Below are 12,092 nucleotides of genomic sequence, written 5' to 3' on the forward strand. Positions count from 1 at the left end.
CTGGAATTTGGAAGACAGGGAGGGAAATCTATTCGATGACTATGGGGGAGGGCTCTAAAAAGGTGCTAAAAGCTCGTGCTTGATTAGGATTACTATCACAGAGCACCCCGGCCATGAACAGGCCCAGCTTTCTCTGGAAGTCACCTGGCCCCCCGAGGTCAGTAGCTGCCTGCACATGACTCAGTCTCCCCGTCTAAAGGCTGAAGTGTGGAGGGTAACAGGCAGAGGGGCTTTCACAACACGCGGCCCAAGGAGACAACCCAAGTTCCTTTTGAAAAAAGTGAAGCAAGGAGGGAATGTATCTATTCCTTCCCCAAGAGTGACCGCCCTGGACCTTGGAGGTGTTATCAGGGCAAGGAGCAGGGGGCAATGCACCCCCAGGTGTGGAAAGTCCACGGCTAAACATGAGAACACCCGCGAGACACGTGCGTTGTTTTTAAAAGGGAGATGAGGAGGATGGGGAGAGAATAAAAAGAGTAGAAAGAGAAAAGTGTTTCATTCCACAGCGGAGTGGCACATGCCACTGCAGCTTCGTCAGGTTCCAGAAAGAGATGCCAGGCAGGGTGCACACTGCAGCTGTCCTGTCAGGGGGTCTCAGGGGGTCTCAAGGGGCCTCAGGGCATCCCAAGGGCTCTCGAGGTCATGGAGGTTCTCTGGGGGTTCTGAAGGGGTCTCAAAGGGCCTCAGGGCATATCACTGTGTCTCAGAACATCTCAGGAGGCTTCAGGGGATCTCAGTAGGACTCAGGGCACCCATGCGGGAGTCTCTGGAGGTCCCCGGGATCTGCTTGCACCCTCCCCTCTCTGTGCCATTTCAGCGCGGTTGCCACGGTTCCCTCCACTCACTTCCCCTCTTTGCCTCCCATACCGGCCCACCCGCGGGAAGGAAAACACATAACCACCACCAATTCTTCACCGCAGCAGCAGAGACCTGCAGAGACTGACTCAACCGGGAGGGCGGGCGGACACGGGAGTTCTCCTTACAACTAAAGATATGCTCATGTGCACCCGGGATGAAGCTCCATGGCGTTCACGGCGTCTCCCCAAATCCACATGCTGAAGCCCCGGGCCCCAGTGTGGCTGTGTGTGGAGAGCGTGCCTTTCAGGAGGTCATTCGCGTTCAGTGGGGTTGTCGGGATGGGCGCCTAACCGCACATCTTACACCTCCCATGAGAAGCCGGGAAGAGACCCCCACTGGGAACTGCCCAAGGGCACGCTGACCTCAGACCTCCGCGCTGTGCAGACATAAATGTCTGTGGTATTTTGCTATGGCAGGCTGAGCTGATATCCTGATTCAGCAATAAGTGAACGTCAGCGGAGCTGGGCACAAATGTCACACTATTTCTACAGCTCCTCGTGGGAAGGACGTGGCCTTCGTGTCAGGTGTCCCGGTTAGAACCAGGGTCCCAAGGAGTCGGGGTCTGGCACCCCACCTTCCGTGTAGCCGCACGCCTGCGTCAGGGCCTGGCAGTGTGTCAGCAGCGCGGTCCTCGTCACCGTCACACCCAGCACGCTGCCGTCCTTACACGTCTTGTACTGAAACGAGACAGAAAGCACGAGGGAGGTGGGGCTGGGAGGTCACGGCAGCTTTTCTGGTTACTTGAGGTCTCCGAGTTCCTGAATTTTGGCGCTCGAGTAACCGTCGGAAAGACACATTAATTCCCAAGGCCACGCTCAGGGCCAGTGGAGGAGGCCGAGGCTGACTCACCTCAATATACGCAGTGTCGTTATTGGCGTCTTTAATGTGTGGGAACCAGTCTCGGGGCGGTTTGGAGAGATGTTTCGACTCTGTGACAAACCACAGCAGCTTTGGCCAACCTTGGAAATAAACGACAAGTTCCTTTTAAATGTTACTCAGAAAGTAGGCCTGCAGAATTTCTCTCCATTCATGTGCTACCCTTTCAAACACATCAACTAGATTGAATCTCTGGTGTTTCCAGATTTCATGAGATCTAAGACATGAACAGAAGAGCACCCGAGCCTCCACCATGCATTACCTTCATGTCACCCCACGGGCCGGCAACCCGGCTGCGTCATCGGGGACGTGAACGCATGAAAAGTTGTGGGTCCACAACTGACGTTTCATTCCACAGAGGATTGAAACCAAGGCGGGGTGACGTATTCCCGCACCCGTCTTCTGACAAAGGATGTGGGCATGCGAGCTCTCGGAGCCTCGGTGGCATACCTTTAAACTGTGGGATCTCTCCTGTTGGGCTTTTTGGAAGTCCTTTATGGCAGGCGTCACTAGTCAATGCTACGGTAACACCACAGCTTCCAAGCAAGAAACCTATTTGCTGGCTCCCTGCGTCCTGAGAGGGCAACAGAGAGAGAGGGGTTAAAAATCCACGACCCGCCCTGCTCCGCCCGGCCTTCAGCCCTCCCTCCAGGGTTCGCACGGACCCTGGAGTCTGCAGAACGGGGATCCAACCCCAGCCCTGCTGCTTGGCATCTGTGGGACCCCGAACAGGTGAGCTGGCATGGCCTCAGTGTCCTCACGGGTAAAACAGGGACAGAAAGAACGGCGTCTCCCAGGTTTGTTGAGGATAAATTGGAAGAGCGTATGGAAAGTGCTCAGTGCAGGGCTGGTGCTCAGCGGGTCACATTAAGAGGCTGCTATTACAGTTCCCTCCGATTCCATAAGACTCTGATCATAGGACACAATTACTGTAGAGAACAGACAGGGTCTGAAAAAACACTTCTAACACACTAACACCAAGTGCCTGATCTTTGAAACATTCAAAGACCAAAGGCACGGAAGGCACACCTGGCATGGGTGCCAGGCAGGGAACCTCAGCCAGAGGAAGGAAGACCTGGGTCACCTTCTCCTCACCCTGAACAGCTCGGTCTCAGCGAAATAACTGAAGCTTGCTGAAACGGGCCACTGCTGTGCAGCCTCACCGGAGACACCAGGTACAGGCGGCTCCAGGCTGCCAGCTCTGGTTTGGAAGGTCAGACCTGAGCAGACCACGCCAGTCCTCACTCCTGTCCATCTGCCCAAAGGCAGCCAAGGCACTCACGTCACTCTCTCTATGCCTGCCAGCTGTGCCAGCTGTGTGGGTTTTCCATTATTTCATTCATAAAATAAACTGAAAGCTCCAAAACAGCCAGGGTTCCAGGAACTAAAAATACCACATTGTAGTGAGCAAGTCACCGTCTTCACTCCCCAGATGGCTCAGCGTGGATGCCCCCCTCCCCCGCATGGACCCTACACGGCCCGGTTGCTGTCGGTGATCAGAGGCCTGGCTGTGGATCTTCCCACCTGTTTCCCTGAAAACAGGAGAACATGAGCTGAAGAGTGATGCTTTCACCTGGGTAAATCAGGCAACATTAAAATTTCAAAGCTGTAGTCTCTTGAGTGTCTAGTACTTTTCTTACTGTAGATTTAAATCTGCAGTGAAAACGCCTCTCTGGAATTTTCACGGCGCAACAGCCGAACGGGCCAACTAGCACACGCAACAGCCGAACGGGCCAACTAGCACACGCAACAGCCGAACGGGCCAACTAGCACACGCAACGTAGCTCCCCAAGGTCTGGTCGTCGGGAGCTCGGCGGACAGACAGAACCCGCCTCGAGGACGTCTTGTGGTGCTTTTCCCACACGCGGTGCTTGCTCAACAAAAGCCCTAATCAGTTACTTTAATGTGAATGTAAACATGACATTAGCAAACGTCCCAACTCTGCAGAGGTAAGGGACAGAGGTGGGGCGACATTAGCTTCCACAGCAGGAAGGCAGCTCCGCGGAGCCAGAAAGTGCCGGGCTGAGGCAGGAGCACATGCGTGACGGTCACAAGACGGAGGAACGGCTGAGGCCAGTCACTCATGGCTATGGGTGGAACGCTGACCTCAGGCCAGGAGCCAAACTTTCCCTAAACCCTGCCCTGATAATGTCTGCCCATGATTTAATATCCCAAATGATAAAATCATACGCATAACAAGACTCCCTAAGAAATAAGAGACTGAAAACCACAGGAGCGGCAGGCCTGGGAGGATGCGGCTACGGTTCAGCCGAGGTGAAGCTGGGCCTGCTGCTCCTCAGCACGTGTAGAGTGCCCCCGCTGCCCCATCAGATGCCAGCCCTCAGCACAGCTCTGCTCAGCCCCGGCCAGTGCACTCAGAACAGCACTTACCATGTCTCATCCTACACACCTGTGTGGGAGGAAACCCGTGCAGCCTTCAACACACAGACGTGCCCACATACACATGCACACACACACGGATGTGCATACAACAGTCACACTCACATACATGTGCCCATGCATACACACGTGCCCAGTGTCCCCACACTCACATGTGCCCACACTCAACACTGACACACATGTGCCCACACACACACGCATACACACTCAATAAAGAAAGGGATCGGACAGGTGGACCCCACACACAGCACCGGAAGCAAAGGGCTGCAGGTCCTCGGTGGGCCTCACAGCCTCCGCAGGTGACCCACGGATGGGACCTGGCTGCGCCTGGACTAGTGGCTTTCTTGACTCACAGGCCTTAGTTCTCTGTCCTTGGAAAGGTGATGTCGGCCTCATGTGACTGGATCTGAGGCCAACTCTGGGAAACAGGTGCTACATCTCAGGAAAGTGTGAATAAAAATAATCCTCCCGGGGCAGAGCTTGCAGTGAGCAGAGATTACGCCACTGCACTCCAGCCTGGGAGACAGGGCAATACTCCGTCTCAGGAAAAAAAAAAAAAAAAAAGAATCCTCCCAAGATGTGTTCAGAAAACTGGGTTCTCATTAGGGCCTTTATTCGAAGATACTTCTAATGGCTGTAGGACTGGCAGATGGAAGAAATATTAGGGTTCACATACTTATCACTACACAAATATGCTCATCTGACCCCACTTTGACTTGCACCATAGCCAACAGATTCTTTCAGTTAAAAATAAGAAAAGTTCTCTAAGGCCAACAAACTGCTACATTCTAAAGGCACACTTCTCAAAGGATGGCACCCAAATGGCCAACAGGTCCATGAAAAGGTGCTCAACATCACTAATCATCAGGGAAATGCAAATTAACCACAGGGAAGCCAGGCAAGATGGCTCAATGCTTGTAATCCCAGCACTTTGGTTGGCCATGGCGGGCAGATCACTTGAGGTCAGGAGTTCAAGACCAGCCTGGCCAGCATGGCTAAACCCCATCTCTAGTAAAAATACAAAAATTAGCCGGGTGTCATGGTGCGCACCTATAATCCCAACTACTCAGGAGGCTGAGGCAGGAGAATAGCTTGAACCCAGGAGGTGGAGGTTGCAGTGAGCAGAGATCATATCACAGCACTCCAGCCTGGGTGACAGAGCAAGACTGTTTAAAAAAAAAAGAAAAAACAAAACAAAAAAAGCCACATCACCTCACATTGCTTGCATTGGTTACAATAGCATTTATCAAAAAGAGGAAAAATACCTGTTGATGAGGATGCAGAGAAAAGAAAAGCCTTGCATGCTATTGGTGGTAATGCAAATTAGCCCAGCCATTATGGAAAACGGTATGGAGATTTCTCAAAAACCTAAAAATAGAGCTACCATATGATCCAGTAATCTTGCTACTGGGTATTTGGCCAAAGGAACTGAAACTGATCAGGAATCCAGGAGATTATCTGCATGCCTACCTTCACTGGAGTGTTATCCACAAGCGCCAAGACGACGAATCGACCTCAGTGCCCAAAGACCCACGAATGGATGCAGAGCAGGCCGACCCAGCACATTGGGTGCTATTCAGCCTTCAGAGAGGAGGCAAGCCGGCCGTGTGCTGAACCGGAAGGTCATTACACCACATAGTGGGCGCTATCAGCCTTCGGTGAGGAGGGAAGCCTGCCACCTGCTGAACCGGAAGGACATTACACCACATAGTGGGCGCTATTCAGCCTTCAGAGAGGAGGCAAGCCGGCCGTGTGCTGAACCGGAAGGACATTACACCACATAGTGGGCGCTATTCAGCCTTCGGTGAGGAGGATAGCCTGCCACCTGCTGAACCGGAAGGACATTACACCACATAGTGGGCGCTATTCAGCCTTCAGAGAGGAGGCAAGCCGGCCCGTGTGCTGAACCGGAAGGACATTACACCACATAGTGGGCGCTATTCAGCCTTCGGTGAGGAGGGAAGCCTGCCACCTGCTGAACCGGAAGGACATTACACCACATAGTGGGCGCTATTCTGCCTTCGGTGAGGAGGGAAGCCGGCCATATGCTGAACCGGAAGGACATTACGCTGCTGGAAATAAGCCAGGCACAGAAAGGCCAAGGCCACATGAGCTCATTTACATGTGGCATTTAGTAGTGAACGGAATGGTGACCACGAGGGCCAGACAGGGAGGAGATTGGGGGGGAGGGAGGAGATTGGGGGGGAGGGAGGAGATTGGGGGGGAGGGAGGAGATACAGGGGTTGGGAGGAGATGGGGAGATGTTAGTCAGAAGAGACAAAGCCTCAGATTGGAGGAAGATGTTTTGAGATCTATTGCAGAGCAGGGTAACTAGTCAATAAAAATGTTACCTACATTTCAAAATAACCAAGAGTAAATTCCAAATGTCTCCATAAAAAATGAGAGGTAAGCAAGGTGACAGATATGTTAATCAGTTTGATAAATATTCCATGTTGTATGCATATATCAAAACACCACACTCTACCCCATAAATGTATATAACTTGTCAGTTAAAATAGTGTTTAAAGTCAAGTCACGGTGTCTTTAGAACTCAAAGGCTTGGCCTCAGGGGAAGGCCTCTGTCCTTCACCTGTGAAATCACTTGTGGTTTCCCTAGAATTCTATCCCATGACCACTGGATTGCACAGTAAAGATTTCTAAATGCCTTGTTAAGGTCTATGCATTCTCCACAGCTTTCTGCATAGCCTGAGGCATCTGTAGGCAAAGTCACCTCAGGGTTATATTGGCATAGAGTGGGCAAGGCGGGAATGTCAGCCCTTTCTTCTGAGAGGTGTTTTCGTGCTCATGGTGCTTGGTGACAAAACCGCAGCCACAGAGGGCCCCTCCCCTATGTCCTGGAGGTGAGTGAGGGACAGGCAGGGGCTCTTTCCTGTGCCTGCGACCTCATCACCTGCACAGGTTACAGTCACTGATACCTAAGTTCCCAGGGACCTCCGAGCGTGAAAAGTCCTGGCCTCCTGAGATGTCCCCACGCTGTTCTCCTGCTGTGCTCCATGCCCTCTGACCACAGAGTCCCCCCGAGATGCCCCTCGTCCCCATGCGGACCTGCCCTATCTACAGTGAACCTGCACCCTCTACTCGGGTGCAAGGGGCTCTCAGCCGAGGGGGACTGTCGGTCCTCCTGTGGGGGAGGAAAGCTCCTCTTTCTCCATCATCACTGCCACACCTTCCCAGCCACGTGGCCTTGGAAAGATTTCTGGTCTGTTCAAAACGGACAGTTTATGTCTTTACCACCATTCAAAGGTACTCAACTTCATTATTTCAAAGCATCTTAAACATGTGTTACACTGAAACGTTTCATGGCTGAAATGAACGCCACCTTGGTATTTGGAGCTATGCCTAGGATTTCAGGTAATAGGATGGCATTTCTGCCAACCTGAGGGCAGCACTGGAACCTGCTCAGGAAAACCAACCCCTCACAAACACAAATCATTTTTCTCTGCAAACCAGCCTGGATTGGAGGACACCAGGCTATAACACTTAACATGGACAAATACAAATTGTTCAAGTGAAGAAAAGAATAAATTGTTACAAATAACAATGATAAATGTTTTGTGTCTGGTTATTGAACCATCACCACATGCTGATGCCTACAGGTTCCCGCAAATCATCATTTCACTGTTGCTTAGAGACCTCAGACCATGTCCAGAGAGCCCCTAACCACTGACATGAACATCAGCTGAAGGAGAGCCTCGTCAACTCCTCACTAGATCCCAGGACTGGGTTAACTACAGTACTGAGGCTGTCATGTAAGCATGACTGGAGTCCTCCAGTCCTTCCACTTTTCTCACGTGTCATGAAGACCACGGGAACCAGGGGGATGAGAAAGCACCTCACGGGAAGTCTGACCTGTCTGATGCACATGTGGAGTGCTGGCTGCAAATCTGGGGGCAGGGGAACTGGCATTCTCCCATGGCAGCTACCACAGACTCCCCTGCCTCTGCCAGACACGCGCATACTCGGGAGGCCAAGCATGAACTTCCTGGCTTTATACATAGGAAATGAAAATAGCAATCATCTTTCCTGTTTCCAAAAGGAACCCCGTTCCCATTCCAAGGGGCAGTTTGAAATGCAACCGTATACTGGCATAGACTCTGAAGAGATACCCATGTGTGTTCTAAGAGGTGGCAGACGGTTTTCTTAAATATTGAGTCAACAAACTTTAATGTTGGAATAGCCACAAAGACAGCTGGAAGTTTCTTTGGGAACTCTTAGCCTGGGCTACCTATGATTGTTGCCTTTCAGAGTTAGAAGAGTCACCCACACAGTGCACGCATTAAAGATGTGCTAAAGGGGCCAGGTGCAGTGGCTCACGCCTGTAATTCCCACCCTGTGGGAAGCCGAGGCAGGCAGATCACCTGAGGTCAGGAGTTTGAGAGCAGCCTGACCAACACAACAAAATCTCGTCTCTGCTAAAAATAAGAAAATTAGCTGGGTGTGGTGGCACACGCCTGTAATCCCAGCTACTCAGGAGGCTGAGGTAGGAGAATCGCTTGAAGCCGGGAGGCAGAGGTTGCAGTGAACTGAAATCACGCCACTGCATTCCAGCCTGGGAGACAGAGCAACTCCATCTCCAAAAAAAAAAAAAAAAAAAAAAAAAGTGCTACAAGGAGCTGATGGTTTAAGGGCCGTGTGCATGGGCACATCACAGGTTTACGCAGCATAAGCCAAAACTAAAATTCTAAGCCCCTCAGCCAACTGGAGAGACCCCTTCCCTCAGCCAAGGACATTCCAAAGTTAACCTGAAAAACCAGTTCAGCTGTGATGGGAAGGAGGGTCAGAAGCGCCTCCTTACACCCTCATCCTCTGGTTAAATTCAGGCACAGCTGACCAGCAACGGCATTAAAAGACAGAACTCCAGACCGACAAAGCTGACGCTCTGTAGCAATAAGATACCAACATGACAAACAGCAGGCCCTGAAAGAAATCAAAGTATTTTACCTCAAAATATATTTGACATAGTTGGGAATAGCCTATAAAGCTCTTTCTTGTGGGGAAAATCTACATTCTGTAGAGAATCTCCTTCCCTTTCCAGGGCCTTTTCCTGATCCAGGGAGAATTAACTAAGACTCTGGCACCTTTTTAAGTCTGATAAGAACCATTTACATCTATTCTCTCTGAAGCCTGGTGCCTGGAGGCTTCCTCCACATAATGAAAACCTTGGTCTCTACAACCCCGAACCCTAAGACACTGGCTTCTATTGATTCCAGGGCTTTAGATAAACTCTTTCAACCAACTACCAATCAGAAAATCTTAGAATCCACCTGTGACCTAGAAGGCCCCCAACTGCTGCCTCAAGCTGTCGGGCCTTCCTAGACCAAATGAACATACGTCTTATGTGTATTGCTTAATGTCTCATGTCTCCTGAAAATGTGTGAACCCAAAAGCTGCAGCCAGACCACCCTGGGCACACGGTCTCAGGACCTCCTGAGGCTGGGTCTTGGCCATGTCCTTAACCTTGGCAAAATAAAATTCTAAATTGAAACCTGTTTCAAATACTTTTTGATTGACAATGCACATTAATTTCTTTACATCAGACTAAACAATAATTACAATAGCAAGTTTAGCGGTTTATTTTCCTTATAGAATAAGATCTGACAAATCACAGGTCAACCTTGGACTGGATGTCAAAACACCTTAACAAAAGCAGCATCCACCACCCTTCAAAAAATAACAAATTTCAAAAAACTATCATTTACCCCAATTCTAGTGCACATGACACCAAGGAACAAGATTCTCAAACACCCTTGCTTTACTGACCAAGAGGCTGCTGCTCCGTGTTTGACGCCAAAGCAAGCTGTGCTCCACCCTCCGGGACACCCATCCCAGGCTGCAGGGCCCACCAGCGACCACGCCCCCTATTGAGGTAACTGAAGGAAATCCAAGGTCCCAGAAACAGCGAGGAGACCCTCACCCAGCTGGGAGACAGCCACCATGAAAGCCATCTCACTCAGCAAGAGACCGAGCAAAGGGCGCGTTCCTTACCTTCCTCGTGAGCGGCACCTCGATGGGCACGGGGACCACCTCGGCCAGCAAGCAACCGTAGAAAGCTGCCATGAAGGCGGCCGGATCGTTGTTGGGGAACACCAGTGCCACCTGTGGGACAGGCCAGAGCAGGTCAGCGTTAACGTGGGGTCCTGGCTTCCTAAGACTTGGTTCTAGGTGAGGGCATGCTTCAGTGAGAACCAGGTCCCATGTAAAATGCATTTCAGTAAGCCGTGTTTTAATAAGCATCACGCACCTGGTCGTGAATTCATGTAGAAGACAAACGTGTGAACAGTCGTCTGTCATACCATCACCAGAGTACGACTGCCTTTAATTTTTGCATATTACCTTCCATACCCACACATTTCACATAGATGAAGTCATATCCTACTGTTTCTCACTAAGCTTTGTAAGTACTTCCTTGTATTTCTACACAGTCTTCATGACTGTCATGGGACAGTTGTGCAGTTTGTTAGGCCATGCGCAGGACTCGGCTCAGATCCCATGTCAGTGTTTAGCTCTGGAATCTCAGGCACAACTGTGGCCTCTCCAAGCCTTAGTGTTCTCTGAAAAGTGAGAATGATAGAGCCTATGTCTTAATGTGGTCGTGAAGATCTAAGGAGAGAATACATGGAGAGCTCAGTGGGATGCCTGACCCACGGCGTGAGCTCATGGATGCTGACTATGAGTAAAGGCCAAGTTACTGGCACTAGGGCTGGTAGCAGCATCAGTCCCGATGCCACACGCGTGCACTTGTTGTGGGCCCTGCCCCTCCCTGCAGCAGTCTTCCCTGTGTAGCTGCCTGGATGTAGCACCGATCCGTCCTGCCAGATCAACCGCTTAGGAACTAAGTTCCTACGAGAATTGTCAGAGTTCTAAAACTGTGGTTAATGTAAATTATCAAGTAATATTGGTACCTACTAATAGATTTTTTTTTTTTTTAAGAAACAAGTTCACTCTATTACAAAGGCTGGAGTGCAGTGGCACAACCATAGCTCACTGCAGCCTTGAACTCGTGAGCTCCAGCGATCCTCCTGCCTTACGGGTGGGCACTACTATACCCAGTTAATTTTTAAAGAATATTTTAGATGGGGTCTCACTATGTTGTCCAGGCTGGCCTTACACTCAACTAAGTTTTAAAAAATATGTTTAAGATGGGGTCTCGTTATGTTGCCTAGGCTGGCCTCAAACTCCTGGCCTCAAGCGATTCTCCTGCCTTGGATCCCCCAAAGTGTTTGGGTTACAGATGTGAGCCACTGTGCCTGGCCAATATGTTTTCTAAATACGTTTTCCGACGGTCCTTTCTTGACGAGGAACAATTTTCCTTCGATGATAGAGTTTTAATAGACAGCCCTATTTCTGGATTCCCACTATGCCCTGCGAACTCTGCTTCTATTTTGACACAGGTTACTCGTGTGTGGGGCAGCATTAGTGTTCCTCTTATGGACAGTGTTTTCATCAGCACATGAATCCTATGATTTTCCTATGATTTAGCACACGTGCATCATTTTTGCATTACCTCATTCTGGATTTTTTTTTGAGACAGTCTTGCTGTGTTGCCCAGGCTGGAGTACAGTAGTGCAATCTCGGCTCACTGCAACCTCTACTTCCCAGATCCAAGCGATTCTCCTGCCTCAGCCTTGCGAGCAGCTAGGACTTAGGCGTGCACCACCACACTCAGCCATTTTTTTTTTTTTTGTATTTTTTGTAGATACAGGGTTTCACCATGTTGGCCAGGCTGGTCTCGATCTCTTGACCTAGTGATCCACCCACCTCAGCCTCCCAAAGTGCTGGGATTACAGGCATGAGCCTCCGCACCAGGCCTCATTCTTGAAGTTAAAGAATTTATTAAAAATGTCCTAGCTGGAACTAACTTCATCACGAACAGTTTTGGACAAACATCCTAATCATGTGTGTATCTAAGTAAGCGGGCTGACACGAAAGCATCCCGA

The 12,092-nt window shown here is 50.4% G+C and overlaps 1 protein-coding gene across 5 annotated transcripts in view; it reads right to left on the bottom strand.

Annotated features, from left to right (window-relative positions):
* DIP2C (disco interacting protein 2 homolog C) overlaps positions 1 to 12,092 on the bottom strand; it is a 375,852-nt gene that overhangs the window by 108,800 nt on the left and 254,960 nt on the right. For all 5 annotated transcript variants that reach the window (XM_005564485.5, XM_065520211.2, XM_065520210.2 and 2 more), the window contains 4 exons: positions 10,141 to 10,251; positions 2,185 to 2,308; positions 1,708 to 1,817; positions 1,433 to 1,535 (listed from right to left, as the gene is read on the bottom strand). In XM_005564485.5, the coding sequence (XP_005564542.3) occupies positions 1,433 to 1,535; positions 1,708 to 1,817; positions 2,185 to 2,308; positions 10,141 to 10,251 (448 nt within the window). The remainder of the gene's footprint in view (positions 1 to 1,432; positions 1,536 to 1,707; positions 1,818 to 2,184; positions 2,309 to 10,140; positions 10,252 to 12,092) is intronic.

This window comes from Macaca fascicularis, chromosome 9 (assembly GCF_037993035.2).
Source record: "Macaca fascicularis isolate 582-1 chromosome 9, T2T-MFA8v1.1".
NCBI classification, from domain to species: Eukaryota; Metazoa; Chordata; class Mammalia; order Primates; family Cercopithecidae; genus Macaca; species Macaca fascicularis.